Genomic DNA, 18,598 nt, shown 5'->3' on the forward strand with positions numbered 1-18,598 from the left:
TGTGATAGAAATTGACTACTGAAAACAAGGGACTATTGTGTCTTGTCCTTGGATTTATTACAGCTTTTGTGGAAGGTGATACAGAGGAAAAGGGAATGCTGTTTATGCTCAGAGCTTGAAAATTACAATAACTGTAGATCAGAGAACGTGTCAAGCCCTGTTTCATACCTATCTAGAGATTTCCCTTATGAATAGCTTCTTTGATATTTTCCCTCTTCTCTCCCTACACATGTGTAGTTGGTTTAAAAGGTTATGCGTTCAAAGCTGCATAGTCCTCTCCTCCAGTGGGAGTTGTTTTTCTTGTTCTGTTTACTTTGATGTGTTGTAATCACAGTTTTCAGGTGAGAATGAGAAGGTTGCTTTTCCATAAGTTGAATTAGAGTTTGTCTTTGTAGCGAAGTGTGGGTGAAGAGGAATGATCTCAAATTCTGTCCAGTGCATGTATTAACTCAGCAAGTACACAAAAATGTACTTAGCGATAAGCACTCTGTAAGGGGGCAGAAGTGTTGGTATTTACAAAGAATAGATTGCTTGAAAAGCAGTAAATAAACAAATCTTAGTTGCATTTTAAAAATTAATAATAAAGGTTGGTTTTTTAGCCGTCATTGCAGTCTGGAGTCTCCCAAAACTAGCAGTGGTTGAATTAACTTATTCATGTAACACAAACTCTCTGCATCTAGGAGAATGTGTGTGATAGGAGTACATACAGCAAAGCAGAATAATTACCAAGTCATTGTTGAAACCAGCAGAAGTACCACTTCAACAACACTCTAAGCCTTCTCAAAGGGTTGCTGTGCAAAACGGGTTTGATTGAAGTCAAAGAATGAAGAGGGAGAGAAAACCAGATCATACTAACAGTGAAAAAATTCTGTTAATCTGTGAAAGATGATTTAATTCACTTGCAGTGCATCAACATACTCAGGCTTCAGTCAGTGTGGAAATTTAGCTATTAACCAAAGCTAAATCCTTTTTTACCCAGAAAGTAATGTTACGCAATACCGAATTGAACTTGCAGGTTTTGTGTTTTGTTTGTGTTGTGTTTTGCAGTTTTAATTTGACTGGCAGTAATGTAAGTTGTCTTCATAGTAATATAAGTTGTTTTGATGCTGGAGAAGTTTGTAATCAAGTATTAATGTGAACTTTTTAATAGTAAATATTGTTTTTCTTCTTATTGCTGTTTTTATATAGTACAATCTCAGTGTATAATCAGTGCTTTACTTAAGTGTTTTACAGTTGGAGGCTTATGAATAAGAAGAGAAGCTAAAACTAAAAAGCTTCTTCCAACATTAAAAATAGATATAAATCTAGTATAAAATTCACCTAGAAATTTACTTGAATCTGTGATAGGCAGGTCCTTCCAATCATTTTGGTTTTAAGTTGAAAAAAGAGCAAACAGAACCAATCTGTTGTAAAAGAAGTCATCTTTAACAGTGTTCTAGAGTAGGTATTTGATAATTTGATGGCTAACTTTGTGTAATGCACTGATCATTTAAAAAGTTTGAGGTGTGAAATGTTCTATTTTTATATGTAGTTGCATCTGAAATGTTAATCATACCTTAATGAACATGTATTATTGGAACAGGATCACTTCACTTCTCCAGATGAATATGATGATCCTTCTGTCCTTTATGAAGCTATAACAACTCATGAAGAAAATCTAGTTATAGCACATGAAGGGGACCCTGCTTGGCGAAGTGCAGTTCTTTCCAATTCTCCGTCCCTTCTTGCTCTGCGCCACGTAATGGATGATGGCACCAATGAATATAAAATCATTATGCTCAATAAGCGCTATCTCAGTTTCAGGGTCATTAAGGTAAGCTTTGTGTCCATTTCATAATGTGACAGCAAGTTGGGGTGTATTTTAATAACTATACCAAACTGCTCCCTCGACTGAAATCTTTACTGTTTTGTTATTAATAGGGCTGGTTCTTCTCATACAGTGCAAGTATTGTATCAGAAAATCAGTTCCTTCTCACTTAATTTCTCATCCCCTTCTTAAATTTCTTTATCCTCGCTGTTGCAGCCTGTGTCCTGAAGTTCAGCCTGTAAAAGAGCTGCGTGTTAATGCTGGCAGTTCTGCAGTGCAACACTGAATGTGCTCATGAAGGCTTTGGTGTAACACAGCAGTCACCACATGCTCTCGTTGTTTCACTTTGTGACACAGCCTCTCTTCTTGGCTTTTGCAGGTCAATAAGGAGTGTGTACGTGGCCTGTGGGCAGGACAACAGCAGGAGCTTGTCTTCCTGCGTAATCGTAATCCCGAAAGAGGAAGTATCCAAAATGCTAAACAAGCTCTGAGGAACATGATCAACTCTTCTTGTGACCAGCCAATTGGATACCCAATCTATGTCTCACCTTTGACTACTTCCTATTCAGATAGTCATGAACAGCTAAAGGACATTCTTGGGGGAGCCATCAGCTTAGGAAACATCAGAAACTTCATCGTGTCTACATGGCACAGGTGAGCTGAGAAAGGGGTTCCCATAATATGTGTTCATGCTCTCATATTCCATTAACTAGTCTTGCACACGCCCAACACAGCATAATTTATAACATTCAATCACATTAAAATAAATCTTGACTGTTAATTTAGGCATATCAGTAACATATGGCAACTGCTTTGGTACAGGATTAATCTCCAGGGCTGAGTAATATAGCACAAACTATGTAAATGAGAGCTCAGAGAAAAGAAGACAAAGTCTAGATGCAGGAACTGCAACTTCAGATCTAATGCTCGGTCTGGTAATGAGAGACATGTGTACTGTACTGTGTTTTTTCAGTATGATGGCTTTTCAATCTATAATACCATCTTTACAGAATCAGGACTGTTTGGTAGGATTCCTGTCTGGCAGATATTTAGCATGAGGGTGCCTATATTAATGGTTTAGAGCATGCTCATCCATAGTTATGCAAGCTTTAGCTGTTGTTCAAAATCTCACAAGTGCTTTATGTTACTAACATATATCATTATATGTTATATATTGCTGTATGTTGGTGCCAGAACAAGTAACTGGAATGATGTAATGGTTGCTCCATGTGACCCCTGGGCAATCCAGTACAAACTCTTGCTGTGCTGTGTTTTATTGGCCGTGAGAACTTTTACTGCACTTCTGGCCCTCTATGACTGTGGCTCCAAAAGCAGCAGTGGCAGTTGTGTGGCATTCAGAAATGTGCACCCCAGTTCTTAGTAATTCCAGGAGCTTGTGCCGTGGTCTGAACAGTCCTGTAGCTGTTCTGATGGTTGTATTTATCTTAGACATCTACAGCATATCAGAACAGAACATGCTGCTTCACCCAGAGTGCCAAAAATGCCACATTTAATGCAGTCTGTGATGTTTGTCTCCTATTGCCATCAGCTTGTCCAACTTGATAGAATAACTGGTGAAAGCATGATACACGGCAGTATTTGAATCCAACCTTTATGCTTCAGGATTCTGTGTCCTGGGACAAAAAAATTGGAAAGGGGTGCTCAGTGTACTTGAGTGTGACAGAAAAGAAAATTAAAAGTAGGAATTGAAGGGAGGAGAAAATGTGCTGTGGTTTTTGTGTCCATTTGAAGTTTGTTAGCGTAAACGATGTGTTGAAAAAGCTGTGTGGTTATGTATACTGGAAAACGGTGGCTAACCTACTGTCTGAATGTTCAGTATGTGCTTCAAACAATCGTGAGTGCAATTCTGAAGATAACAGAAACCAAATATATTAAAAATCTAGTAAATATTGTTTCCTTGCTAGTCTGTGTAGACAGAGATTTTGCAGTGTAATAGTTATATATGACTAGTGTGTTAAGTAGCATAAGTTTTACTAAACTTTCCCAAAATAACCAGGATGTTCTATGAGCATTTGAGTTGGAATTTCATCACTTTATTGTACTTTAGAGTGTGAGAAATGACTGCTCACTTTAAAAGTTTTAAAAGGTGTATTCAACCTTAACAAAAAGTACAAAAGGACTAAATAAGGAAAAACAGCGCTGGAAGCCTCCTGTGGCTGCCTACCACGTGGCTGGTTCATCTTCAAGATGGATGCTTTGCCTTTCATACCCCTGGGGTATGAAACCCAAGCCAACCTTGACCCCTCCCAAAGTCTGTCAGTCAACTCTTCTTCCCAACTGCCCCATGCAAGGGGTATATGTACATGCCTTCTTTCTACTTGTCCTAGACAACCCAGGGTGTCTGGTGGCAACAATACAGAGGAGCAGGGGGAAGGGGGCTTCCTGGAGAAGAACAGAGGACATCTAAACAACAAACCACAATAACATAACTGTACATCAATAAAGCTTCTCTTAATATACACCCAATATTCATCCCTTAATTGCGAGAGCAAGTAATCTCATTATCTATCTATAACAAGAGGCGGTATAATTTTTAAAAAGCTAATTTTTATGAGCACTTGTCTTGTCATAAATAATGCTATTGAATAGCTGTCATAAAAAAAAATTGCAGTCTCTTAGAAAGCGGTGTTTATATTTGCAAAGCATATTCTGAGAAAATAAAGTCAAGTTTTAACGATTTTAGGAAATGCTGTGGATTGTGCTGATCCTTTTGCATGTCATGAAACATTTTTTAGAATACTAATGATTAGGAGCTGTGCCTTAATGTATCACTTGCACTATGTTTCCAGACTAAGGAAAGGCTGTGGAGCTGGCTGCAATAGTGGTGGAAATATTGAAGATTCAGATGCTGGAGGTGGAGCTTCTTGCACAAGTAACAATGCTACTATCAATGAGTCACAGAGCAGCATGTCACAAGGAGGAGGGAATGCAACTACAGGGCAGGGACCTGGAGCAGTACAGCACCCTCCTGTTGCATCTCATCCCACAACTTTTCCTGCAGCTCATCCACCAACTCATCTCTCCACTCTGGGTAAAGTTGAAACAAAGAAACAACTTCATACGAGTTTGGTCCTATAGCCAGAACAGGCCTTTCAGCTCTTTGGCCTAAGTTAAAAGAAAAAGCAAGCTAAAGTGATGTGATTTTATGTTGTGTTAAGAGCTGCTGGATTCATCTCAAACTACAGTACTGCTTTATGCAATACAAGGTTCCCAAACAGATCTGATAAATAGGGGTATAGTTGTGCTGACAAAATAGATCAAATAACTTTTTATAACAGGTTTCTACAGACTGGATCTTTTCACTTCTGTTGTTAGCAAATACTGAACTCATCATTTTTTGGGAGTGTTTATATTTCTTATACAGTGAAACAAGTTCTCTTATTTGCACAATATTCTAGCTGAATCTATTCAAGGGTCAAACATTGCCTTTACTCACAAACAAACTACAGATATACATAGTTGTAGGAACATAATTAGATCTATCAGCTGAGGAGGTATCTGCAAATATTTAGTATAGGAAAAGCAATTACACCAATGCTCATGAACTGCAATCTCTGTTTTTAACTTTAAGTGTATTAAATTTGAACTTGTTTTAAAATAGCTTTTGTTCTAACAAATTTTCTGTCCCAAATTTTGCATGTGTAATCAAGCGTATTATTTTGAAACACGGGCATCTGTACCTCTCTTATTGCCTTAAGTATGGTAAACTGAAGTGCTAATATTAAGTAGGAAATTGTTAATGCAAAAAGTGCAAGACTGAAGCATTTTTCAAGGTACTTGTCTGATAGGGATTGTGAATTGAACAGAATATGCAATTGTGAGATAAGATGAATGGAATGTATTGAAATGTTCTGCTATGTGAGATGCAGCAGAGACCTTCCGCAAAACATCCATTTCAGATGGCGTTGGTTAGACCAATCAATTTTGTTTATCTGTGCACTAAAACATTTGTGTGTTGGCAATCTGTTGTGTGGGGGAGGCTTTATCAAACTTTCCTGATTCTGTATCTTTTACTTTTAGGCACCAGTCACAGCTCTCACTCTGTGCAGTCCAGCCTTGTCAGACATTCCCCTGCCCGTGCCTCAGTAGCAAGCCATTCATCCTACTGCTATGGCAGCCGTCATTCATCTCTTCGCACATCCACAACAGGCTTTGTGCCTTGCCGGCGCTCTTCCACCAGTCAGATATCCCTTCGGAACCTCCCATCATCCATCCAGTCCCGCCTATCTATGGTGAACCAAATGGAACCTACTGGCCAGACTGGGGTCAGCGTGCAGCATGGACTGCCCTCTTCTAGCAGCTCCAGCCAAAGCATCCCAGCCTGTAAACAGCATGCCCTTGTGGGCTTTCTAGGGACAGAAGGAGGGAGTAATGCAGCTGAAACTCAGTCAGGTGGCAGTGCAAGCCCTGCAAACCAAATGCAAGCCAAAAAGGATGACGTTATTTACAGAATCCAGGTGAATAGTCTAGAAGAACAAGTTATGTTTCCACATGCTTTTATTACTTTTCCTTTGTATGTTGTTGAAATTGCTAATTACAAATACACGTTCTGGAATATCTGGTATGCAGTTTCTGTGCAGTTATGTTTGGAGAATTAATGGAAAGAAAAGGTTTTCTGGACAAGCAGCCTTCCTGTATGTTCCTTGTTTACATTATTTTTCTGTTTTGCTCTAGTGCAGCTCTGAGAATGTCAGTGGAACTCAGATCCACTTCATATTTAGTTTACCTTTTATACTTTACAGCAGGTAAAGCTAAACAGCTTCATTTGCAGGATAGAAGGCTTTTTTCTTTGAAGCCAAGTAGATTTTCCACAAAAGTAAGTGTAAAATACTTGCTTTCACTTTCATATGTATTTATTCTTTGGTTATATCCACTTCAGGGTTTACTGAGCAGCAAGCATTTCACTATTGACTAAGTTAATCATGGCAGCCTTACTTGTTTTGTGAAAATCCAGGAATGTGTATTCTTGCTTTCTTAGCTTTTATTAGCCCCACCTACATATCATTGGCATTATACTTGTGGGAAACCTCAAGAAGTCTTTTTAAGAGGTTAGATCATAATAAACATGATTTCATTGGGGATACCACCTCAGTTTAGAGTAATCCTTAGTAAATTGCATCATAGTGGGCAAAGTTAAATTGATTTTTCAGGTCTGTGCTTAATAGCTTTTGTTTGCAGGCAAGGGCCCTTTTATGAAGCTGCTTACTAATCCTTTGTGTGAGGAGGATAAAGTGGATATGTGCCCTTGGATAGTGGACATAATGGAGTTCTCTCTGTCCTTAAATAGGAAGAATTTTTCAGGAGTTTTCTCTTGCTTGCCCTGTGGAAAGTCCAGTTTACTTCAAAACACGGGGTGGGTCTCAACTAACCATGCTAGTAGATAAATACTTCTGCCTAACATTGAATTCCCCAAGTTTCTTAAGGTATTCTGTAAGAAGTAATGAGCCTATTGTAACAGCTCATACCACTTAACTTTTCCCTGCTACTAGACTGTGTGCTGCCAATGCTTTTGTTGTGCCAGCTCCCCAACCCTGCCATGAGCTAGTATAACTGAAAGAGGTGGGGAATGGAACCAGAGCTGTTGCTTCAGTGAATTGGCATACTCACCATATTCACTGGTGTCTGAAACCACAGCATCATTTCCAAATTCAGTGCTGTTTGGGCTTGGAGAGCCTGGAGCTCAAGTTTCCAACCTTGAAATTGGTCAGAAATCAATTTCAGTGGGTTAAAGTCAGTTATCTGGAATTATGCAAAAGGTTACAGTTTATCTGTTTCTTTTAAATTTTGGCTGAGCTAACAGTCAAAACTCAATTCCTACTTGTAGCTAATGGATCCCAGTCAAGTACTGGAAGGGATCAACGTGTCAAAAAGGAAAGAGCTGCAGTGGCCAGATGAGGTGATACGGCTAAAAGCTGGAAGAAACAGCTGGAAAGACTGGAGTCCTCAGGAAGGCATGGAAGGCCATGTAAGTTTTGCTTGGAAGTTGGCAAGCTAACCTTAAAAAAGGCAGTGTCTTGATTCTGCAGCAGTCTGCCTATATGTCAATGCAAAGATTGATGTAGTAGGTAGGTCACTGTCCTCAAAGTCACTGTTGCTGGAAGAGCAGATCTAGAATCCTAATTTGAGGCAGAGAGCTATTTCTGCATCTCTGTGCAGAAGATGCAGGATGATGTTTCAAATGTTGTAAGCCACCACTCCTTCCTTGCCTTCTTTCAACTGGTCATGATTTCTCAGGCATTGCTCTCATTCATCCAACATTAATTTTCCTTTCTTTAAACTGTCAATCCCTGAACAGATTTACTAACAAGTAATTGAAAGATTAAATTATTCTCATCAAAATAGAGCCAAATAAGATTGTCTTTAAATGTCTCTTTATTATATAATAGATACGTGGTAGGTGTTTACTTTTCTTTAAGAAGGAAATCTGTTCTACCTAAAACTTGTGAAAGCCCATGACTTGAAATTGTGTATTGCTTTTCCGTATGTTACATCTGCAATTTATAAAAATTTACTGCATTGGCTAGAAAACTTATCTCCCAAGTTAGGCTCCTTTTGTGAGCAAAAAACCCAGTGGTCTTTGAAACCTTTTGATTTTTACTGAGACATACTTTTTTTTTTTTAAGATCTTGATGTCTGTAAAGATGCTCCAGTATTCTCTCAGTGATAGACGAAAGAGTTACTGACATGGTCTACAACTGTTCTTCAATACAACTGTATTTTCATTTGGAATAGATCAGTTTTGAAGAAATTTCTTTGACTGCTTACCTCAATTGGAGACGTTATTTATAAATTGCTTTTAGGGATAGATTTTGCCATTTGAAAGTCCACATCACTGTGGATATATGTGCAAACTTCAGGTAAGAAATGGAGATATGCCAGTAACACAGTGTACACTGTATCTACCTTGCTGTTGCATCAACATTAAGAAAAGGCACTGGAAACACAATTATTCATGGAAGCAATCTACCAGAGTTGACAGCCCACTCTTAGGACAGTAAGGTTACGTTGTAGGTAACACCTGTGAGTAGAATGCTGTTGTAAATGTTCTCAATTATCTTGGGTTTAGACATACTATTGCAGATCAAGAATGTGGTAAAGATGGTGAATGTAAAGGGTTATATTGAAACGTGTCCTCTTGCCTGGTGTCACGGGACAATTTTTTTCAGGAGTTTGCGAGTGTGTTCTGTGAATTGCAGCATGCTGACATGTACAGTGATTGATGCTATAGAAAGATTAAAACAAGAGGATTTAAAGGTCCGAGTAAGCTGTTTTTCTGAATGCTTCTCATCTATTTTTGGTACAGCATATAGGCAGTTTTTTTTAGAAGAGCATCTTTTAACCTTACAAGAAAGGGGGAAAGCACCAGATTATCCTGAGTGTATTTAGGAGGAAGGGATTTAACTTGATGACATGGTTTCCACTGCCTGCTTCAGCTGCCTGTAGTTAAACATACTAGTATCGGTAAGGCACTTAGGACAGTCTTCCTTTTCTGATCCTGTGAAAGGACTGTGGTCCTTTCTGCAAATAGGCAGAAATTGTTCTTACCTGCTGAGTTGCTGCTCATTAAGCAGTTTACCTTATGTCTGCTCTCAGTATGAAGTTCAGCACTTAGTAGTTTAAAACTTTGCTGCTGCTGAAAAAAGCCTTTTTCCTAATTTAGTTTATCTTACTGAGTATGCAGTGCAATGTGTGTATAAGGCAGAAAGACATTATAAGGTTTCTTCAAAGAAATTACATTCAGCAGTCCTCTTTGGAATGTAGCTGCTTTTTCCAGGTTTTAAGAGGGTATGCCCAGCATTATCTTTCTATGATACATGATGCTGGGGTTAAGAGGAACCCTTTTCCTCCAAAAGATTATTACCACCTCTTGACTACCTAGTGACAGCATTTCACATGTACCAAATAAATGCCAGTCATTATAGAAGAGATGGTAAAACTGAGTTTGGCAGTATGGCAGTGATAAGTTTTAATCTGTGTACAGCTTTTTGCATATGCACAGTTTTTAAGGAGCCATGGTATTGTCTGCAGCAATCTCAAAGGTACCAGTGTTAAATTGGACAGCAGGGATGTAGTACTTGGGACTTCATTGGAAAACTCTTTACTGTGTCTGGGGACAGGATATTCCTCTTCTCATTCCATACAACAGTATAAAAACTATATGAGCACACTTTGGAGTCAGACTTGAACAGACACTTAAATATCATACTGTTGCGTGAGAGGAACTAAAGATGCTGTGCTTCCCTGGCTGAACTGTTCTCCCTGCAGCATCGATCTCATGGAATGGACAAAGCTAAATTTCCTTCACCCAGTGTTAAGAGAAATTGCCAGCTGTGTATAATGAAGATTAAGTGAGTCTCTTGGATTTGATCTTGGAAGATTGTGGTTTTCTGTAATTTTTTTCCCTTTATATCTTTAGGACTCTTGAAAACTTCACTGCTGTGGAATTTGTAAAAATTAGTTTCACTTGTTTTTTGACTTACTTTGTCTTAAATTAAGGGTTGTTTTCCCACCGTTGGGAAATTTGAGATAATTCTATTTCTGTGAAGTTGATGATACTTATACCTGCATTAATGGAGCATCCTTACGGTTCCTTTGGGGCACCCAGAAGTTAAGTGTGTGTTTTTAAGGAGGCAGATGAACAGAGACATACAAGGTATGAAAAAGGGACCTTCTGGCAGTCAGTACCAGGCAGGATCCTTGGAAGTAGCAGATCAAAGTACTGGAGTTCTGTAGATCCAAGGAAGTATGGTACAATAATTTGTAGCACTGTTTCTGAACCCCTTCTTCTTTGTAATATTTTTAATTTAAAATTATCTTTGATTAACTTGGTTTAGAAGATCAACCTTGAATTCACAGTGCATAGGTAACAAAATCACGGCAAGAGCTGTAACTTGCAAGAGACAGTAGTTTAGCCCTGACTCCTGGTGAGCTGCGGTTCTGCACTGTACAACACTGAGGTGTTTTAAGATTATTACAAACTGAGCATCAGAATATCCCAAATCTCCATGTGTGCCCTTTTGTCAGTTGCTACTCACTTTGGATGAACTGTTTGGTTCTGATTTGGGTCAAGTTGTTCCTACTCAAATCTAAATCAGACTGGCTGCTCTCATGGTTGTAAAAGACCTGTGATTTTAAGAAGCAGATCTTCAGCAAGACTTCAACACGCAGCTTATCTGTGGGTATGCTGTCATTGAAAAATGAGCAACTAAGTCATATAACTCCTGTATTTTTGCTCCTTTGGCCCTGTAAGGGTCTTGAGTTGTCAGCCACAACTTCGATATGACAGCTGTCCCTGTGGAGCTTACAGTTTATTATACTTTGGTTTTGTTGTTTTTTGTTTTTTTTTTTTTTTTTCCAGGTGATTCACCGCTGGGTGCCTTGCAGCAGAGATCCAAGTAGTCGGTCGCATATAGATAAAACCATCCTGCTGGTTCAAATTGAAGATAAATATGTTGCTGTTGTTGAAACTGGAGTCCTTGAACTTGGGGCTGAAGTGTAAATCTCTTTGAGACTGAAACTTCCCCTTCTCCAATGATTCAGAAGAGAGAAGGGTCCAGAAGAAGCAGCTCCCAGGACACAAAACTTTGGTCTGGTTGTAGGAAAGGACTTGAAACACAGATTTGTCTAAGTCCCTTTCCCAAATAAACAAGTGTAAGAAATTTTTTTAAGTTGTTAGCTGCTGAAGAAACACTTGCATGAAGGATAGATTTGTTGAGACATATCTTTTGTTTATAAATTTTGTTATGCATTGCGTAATGCTTTAAATCAACAAACTTTTCAGTTCTAAGATCAGAGCACCTCATATTTTTCTAATTGTTTTGCCAAAAATTGCCATGTCTTGTCACAGAGTGTGTGGAATTCATCCACCTTATTTTAATGAAATTGACTACAAACCTTCCGTTTGGTGAAACAGTGTAAGGGTTTCAGGTGTGGCAAGAAGAGACTGAACAGATGTATAGATTCTTATTCCTTATGAGCTAAACATTAATGAGAACTGCACTAATTTTTTACAGCAATGCACTAAAAACAACCCTGAGATTGCTGAGAACATTTATTTATATATATAAATATAAGTATATAAAATACCATTATTTAAATTGCCTTTGGGATTAATCCCCTCCCTCTCCATATACATGTTGATGGTAAGGGCTGTGCCATGGGTTTGGTTCTATGTTCTGTATTTCGTACAAGTGCATTTGCTGCATCCTCTTCACAATAAATGGTAAAATAACAAATGTGTAGAAAAGCACCTGAGTATCCCTGTACTGCATCAGACTTTATTGTGGTAGCAGTGGTACCTCAAGCCTGTACAACACAACTAGCTTTAAAGTGGGCCTCAATATGACTTTCCATCTGTCTTTCCTTCACTAGCCATGGCTACTTTGCTTCTTTACACCCAGAGCTGGCTGTGTTGTTTCATTGGCTCTTTGGCAAACACAGTAGTTTTAGTTTTGTAGTGGGAGGTGCAGGTCCATGATTACTTCACAGATGCTTGAAGTTTTTTTTTTAATTCTATCCACTTTAAAAAGAAAAAACAGTAACAACTCTCCAAACAAAACAAAAAAAGAACCCAGCAAAACTTGATTTCTGCTTTCAACGATCTTTTATAGAAGGCACAGCCCTAAACTTGTATCACTTTTACCACCTTGCCTTTTCTTTCCCTTTAGTCTTCATTCTTTTCTATGACTTGAATTTTATTTTCTGTGATTATATATTCTATGTAAGTGTAATTTGAGTATTTATAACTGTGAAGTTGAATTATTCATGTGTTACATATCCTAGGTTTTATTGTATTTTTTAAAAGTGTGTATTCAGGGAAACAAGTAACTCAGAACTATCATGGGAGTGTGAGAGGGAAACTGGTTTGTTCTTGACTTGCAGTTCCTATGACTCACTTTTCTTAATCCGTAAGAAAGAAATGTACCTGTTGCGATTGTTTCCTGTTTCTGACCTGTAACTATATAGGACTCTGTGGGGAATTTGCATACAAGTTCTAGCTTTTGGGAGCAGCCATCTTCTTCCCAGTCACCTCCACTTCTTTATATGTGTTGTAATTAGATGAGACTTCTGATATACCACAGAGGTTATTATAATTAATTCTCTGACATCAGAGAAACATTGTCCATTATGTAACTAATGTAAGAATGAAATTACATGGGATAAGAAAAAAGGAAGAAACAGCTACCTAAGAAACACTGGTTTTCCAGCTCAAGTCACTGTGTGCCATCTGGCCATGAAAGGGTAAGTCTGTGTGTCTGGTAGCTACTCAATTCCAGTTACCTTTCCCAGTGAATGATACTGGGACCTTGCTTGCATCATAGACTATGCAAACTTGTCCTTGAAATGCTGTGCATCTTAAAGTTGCATATTACTATTCACTTTATTCATACACAGTCCCATTTAATCATGGTATAAATGCACAGATCTGCCACCCTTGAAACTATGTGGAACAGCAAAATTATTTATCACATGTATCACATTATAGGGTAGTTGAATTAATCTCCTGCATATATGAAAATGTAGTACAGAAAACAAAACTTCTGTAGTGGTCTGGTAATGCTGCTATCAGAAATGAAGAAAATGTGTAAGTTTTGAACTGAAGGCCTTTTAGTGAAGGTTTTATTCTATGTCCTCCCTTCAGGTAAATACTTTTAATTAATTAATACCTTTAATTAATTAACCTTACAGGTTTTCTGTTATCACTAGGAACATTGCTTCATTTAAAAGGGAGAAGTTTGTTTGAAAATAAGCCCCTATTTGATATCATTTGCACAGGGTTGGGTTTTTTCCCTTGGACTGAAGCCTTGAGGTAAACAAATTACTGAAAACCAAAATAAATTTTTGCTTTGTTTTTTTTTAAAGCTGACTGAAACAACTTTCAGTATGTTAACCCTGACTGAACAATCTCTTGCTCTCTTTGGGGCAAGGTAAGGACAATGTCCATTGCTGGTAAAAGATGTGATAGGAATTAATGGCTTGTTAATGTGGAAATTATAGCGCATATGTGTATCTGCCTGGAATTACATTGACAAACAGCAGATAGGGAAAGAGAGAGAATTTTTTTAAGGGCAAAGAGAATTAATGAATATTTCTATTTTTTATAAAACATAAGGCTTTTGGTATGCTGACTTCAGGAAATGAATTTTAATGTGCAGAGCTAACAGGTTAACACTTCCTTTCAGGTACTTGTCTAACATCTGTTGTGAAGCCGTTCACATAGCGCTCATATGTATTCGGATCTGCTCAACAGAAGCCACCTAGTTGAAATTTCACTCTTCCATAAGGCTTTGGAAATGTAACTCTAAAGTTAATTCCTGGACTCATTAAGATTCATATGATTGTATGTTGGTTTGTACATAGTTTATCTTTGGTTTCTACTGTGCAAGTGACAGAAATGTTTTTCTTCTGACTCAGAATCACACAGAATTAACTAGGTTGAAAAAGACCTTTGAGGTCACAGAGTCTAACCGATGACCGAACTAACCACCTTGACAACTACTGGACCATGGTACAAAGTGCCACATCCAGTCTTTTCTTAAATGCCTCCAGGGATGGTGACTCAACCACTTCCCTGGGCAGCCCATTCCAATGCCCAGTCACTCTTTCTGTGAAGAATTTCTTCCTAATGTCCAGCCTAAACTTCCTCTTAAGACTGGGGAAGTCTTAACTTCCAGCTTAAGACTAGTCCTCTTGTCCTGGCACTGGTTACCTGGGAGAAGAGATCAGTCCCCACTTGTCTTCACCCTCCTTTCAGGGAGTTGTGGAGAGTGATAAGGTTTCTCCTGAACCTCCTCTTCTCCAGGCTGCACAACCCCAGCTCCCTCAGCCTCCTCATGGTATTTGTGCTCCAGACCCTTCACCAGCCTTGTTGCCCTTGTCTGGATGCATTTGAGCATCTCAATGTCCTTCCTTAACTGGGGGGCCCAGAACAGGACACAGCACTCAAGGTGCAGCCTCACCAGTGCTGAGTACAGGGGCATGATCTCAACCCTGGTCCTGCTGGCCACACAGGCCAGGATACCATTGGCCTTCTTGGCCATGTGGGCACACCTCCCCACAGGATAGACCTGCCTGTGGAAAGCTCTGTTCTAGATGGAAATTATTTCATCTTTTGTTTTATTTTCTTGGCCTTTGTCTTGATGTGTAATATTTTTCTGCTGTTGTAAGGATGGAAAAGATGGGTATTTTCAAATTAGTCCTGTCAGTCGAAATCGAACCTTACCATAGAGCAGAATTTTTTAGATCTTTCTAGACTTTTATGAAAACCCTTACAGATGTTTGCTTTTACTCTATCCTCTTGCATTGTGATATTCTCTTGGCATAAGAACATTCCAGTTAAGTCCTACTGTTGTAGCTTCCAGGTAGATCCCAATCTATTTTCTTTCAGATTTCTTTGGAGGTTGTATCTATGTGTACCTATGTAAGGACTTCTCCCTAAAACACTCAGTTGCAGAAAAGGGCTTTAAAACCCCATTAAGCAGATAATGTCATTAGTAAAAATGGCTACTACGTGATGTTTTAAAACCTTTTCTCATTTCACTTCTCTGTGAAATCTTTTAAAATGTTCTGATTAAAAAAACCAAAAACCTAGAACTGTGTATGTGACACCACTGATGACACCTAGACTTGTGTGCTACTTTAAATGGATGATACTAGTGCTGGATTCTGGGGATCTCTCTCATGATCCAGCATGTGTGAACTGGTTTCAGAGTTTGGGGAAGATGACGGTGATGATTATTTCTTGAGGTAATTCCATGTAGGCTGAATGGTCCTACAGCCACTTTGCATGGGACATCTGGCATATTTGAGTGGTGATGTCAGTTTTCCAGTCAAGAGTTATCACCAGTCATTCCTCATCCCGTGGTCACAATGCCTTTGGGAACTGAAGAACTCTTTGAGAAGCCTGGATGACTGGTGAGATGACAGATGAAGACGTGGCACGGGTCTATGCCTTTGGCAAGAGGCTATAAAGCTTTGTCTGGATTTGGGCAAGGGGTGAAGAGATGCCTTATGATTGATTCAACCTTCTCTGATAATGCACACACCACCATGCAACCTAGGAGTGTAGATAACAAAGACACTGCTTTAAAGACCTTTCTCAATTCAAGAACTCTTAATTTACGAAATAGAGCTGGATAAATTGCATTTTTTACCATTAACAATATTATTCAACTTATATTGGATTTGGGGTTGTACCACCGCAGGTTTTATGTACTTAATTTTATTAAGGAATTTTATACCTATTATATAGGCATCTATTATTTTCTTGTCTGGCTTGCTATTTGATATTCTAATGCAGTACATTCAGTGGCGCTGGACTCTTTCAGAAATTATACTGGTAATTCCTGGTGCCTTAGTAAAAAAGTGGGTACATAACACCTTGGTGGAAGGTAAAGCATGTGACTTGTTTCACCCCAGCATGATATACATATTTCTATAAAGGTGATTAAGATGGCTGCCCCAAAAGATTTTGGGAGTATACCTACATCACTTGGTCATGAACATTTGAATATGAGCAATTTTTATGACTTCTGGTATGTACAGTTTGACTAGATAAGCCCAGTACACTTAGGCCACAACTTTGAAAGATGGCAATCAAATAGCTGGATATGTAACTTCTGACACAGATGCCCTTGAAAGCCTGACAATAGCTGCTGGTTAGGAAATGGAGAGGGGAATAGAGCATAAACGAGAGGATGGCTTTGGTTTTTAATGGACAATGAAAATATATATTTCCTCTACCAGCAAAAGGTTACCTTGCCAGGGATAGGGATATATGTACCTGCGTGTCTGTGAGTGTGTATGTGTCTGCGTGTGTTATTGGAAACAGCCTGTAAATATTGTAGCTGTTTAAAATGGAAAAGGCAGAGAGTTTTTTTGCAACGTGTTGCAGCAAAAGGACAGTATTGACAGTGGAGAAACACTGATAAATAAAAGAACCTTTTTTCACTTGTTGTCATTTATTACAAGATTACAGTTTCTTAAGATGTCATTCTCACAAATTCCCTATAAGGACTGTTTTAAGTTTACTCAAATCATCCTTTAATGAAGGATTCTCTTGTTTAAAAATTGTCTTTTGTAGCTATGCAAAGAATAACCTCACCTATTGCTGTTTTACTGCCAGCATCATCCCTGTTTTCATGCTTTTGCATAAATAAGTGCCACATACCCTCTCTTCTACAGTTAAAATGTTTTGTCTTTGTTGAAGCATTTTCTCTGTCAGTGATTTCCCTTCTCTTGGATGTTTTTTAAAGCCCAGAACACTCTTGTACTGTCTTTGTCCTCAGTAATTTTTCATTCATCATACTTTGCTGGGAAATACCTTACCTAGCATGGTTTAATCAGTCATTTCTAATTTTCTGCCATCCTTGATCTGATAGTCAAGTGCAGCATTGGATGGAGTCCTCCTGATGACTGTGTTTACATTAAACACTTTTTGATACAGTGATGCTAGTTTAAGAATACTCAGTTGCTGTCTGTCCAGTGTCTCAAATATTTCACACTTGTACAGAGGCAACATTATCTTGCACCTTACAGTTTAAAAGATAACTTCTAACATAAACAATGGTGATTGGAGAGCTCTGTGTCTTTAAAGATTGGATGTTTCTTTTGTATAAAACCTAAACAAAGCATCTGCAATTTCAATTTAAGAATGAGAGAGAACACAAATAGAACAAGTGTTCCTAAAGAAAAACAACTTGTATTTTTTAACGTGAGCAAGTGAGTCTCAGTAAAAAGATTAAAAGTTCTCTAACTGTTGTGTTTATAAGAAGCAGCTGAGCTTTCAGCTGACAATATCAAAAAAGGAGGAGCAGCGCTTCCAGACTTATGTAGGGGTGGCAAAGGGTAAGATTGTTGCTGTAGTCCACTGTTTCTTGCTGTTAGTGTCAGCCGAAGGCCTGCAACTGGTAAAAATTGGGGAACGTGAGCCCTGGTTACTGGCTGGAGGCTATTTCTTAGGGTAGTTTGCCCTTAGAGAAATCCAGTTCGCTTACTCCAAGACAATGTATCCCTGTGAGCCTATCAAGTATCTGGGACCAGTGTCTTTGCTTCTACAACACACACCTGGTCTGGTGACTGGATTGCCTATTGCATGGCTTCCTTGTATTGCCAAAGATGGTCCTCTATCCTATTTTTACCCGGACTTCCTATGACCCATAATTCTTGTGTAGAAAGATGGTACTTGGGTAGTGGCACTTTACAGATCTGCTTGGTTGAATCAGTTTATGTGGATTTTCCTCTGTTCATCAGAAAGTGGTTTGCGTTTCTCTCCGAGCTCTTGGGGCAGAACACCGTGTCTTCGTAGGGCGCTGCTGCTGCGGTGGCTCGCGGAGCTCCCGGTGCGAACCCGCGGCACGCGAGTGCTGCTCTGCCGGCTTGGAGCTGCTCCTGCGGGGGCCGGGCCGTGTCCCGGGGGCCGGGCCGTGTCCCGGGGGCCGGGCCGTGTCCCGGGGGCCGGGCCGTGTCCCGGGGGCCGGGCCGTGTCCCGGGGGCCGGGCCGTGTCCCGGGGGCCGGGCCGTGTCCCGGGGGCCGGGCCGTGTCCCGGGGGCCGGGCCGTGTCCCGGGGGCCGGGCCGTGTCCCGGGGGCCGGGCCGTGTCCCGGGGGCCGGGCCGTGTCCCGGGGGCCGGGCCGTGTCCCGGGGGCCGGGCCGTGTCCCGGGGGCCGCGCCGCGGAAGCCGGCCCGGCGGGGTCGCGGCGGGGTGGCCGCGGCCGGCAGGGGGCGCCGGAGGCCGGCGGGCGCTGGGCCTGTGAGGGCAGCGAGCGCCGT

General features: G+C 39.9%; 1 protein-coding gene across 11 annotated transcripts in view; it reads left to right on the forward strand.

Annotated features, from left to right (window-relative positions):
- The window catches only part of PCNX1 (pecanex 1), an 89,514-nt gene extending 72,737 nt beyond the window's left edge, over window positions 1–16,777 (forward strand). For 6 of the 11 annotated variants that reach the window (XM_053946763.1, XM_053946765.1, XM_053946768.1 and 3 more), the window contains 7 exons: window positions 1,583–1,813; window positions 2,187–2,461; window positions 4,618–4,859; window positions 5,849–6,285; window positions 7,116–7,181; window positions 7,653–7,793; window positions 11,187–16,777. In XM_053946763.1, the coding sequence (XP_053802738.1) occupies window positions 1,583–1,813; window positions 2,187–2,461; window positions 4,618–4,859; window positions 5,849–6,285; window positions 7,116–7,181; window positions 7,653–7,793; window positions 11,187–11,327 (1,533 nt within the window). In that variant the 3' untranslated portion in view covers window positions 11,328–16,777. Of the gene's footprint in view, window positions 1–1,582; window positions 1,814–2,186; window positions 2,462–4,617; window positions 4,860–5,848; window positions 6,286–7,115; window positions 7,182–7,652; window positions 7,794–8,451; window positions 8,686–11,186 lie in introns of all 11 variants that reach the window. The other 5 variants (XM_053946764.1, XM_053946771.1, XR_008431659.1 and 2 more) reach the window with 4 other exon arrangements.
- The last annotated feature ends 1,821 nt before the right edge of the window (window positions 16,778–18,598 follow it).

This window comes from Vidua chalybeata, chromosome 6 (assembly GCF_026979565.1).
Source record: "Vidua chalybeata isolate OUT-0048 chromosome 6, bVidCha1 merged haplotype, whole genome shotgun sequence".
NCBI lineage: Eukaryota > Metazoa > Chordata > Aves > Passeriformes > Viduidae > Vidua > Vidua chalybeata.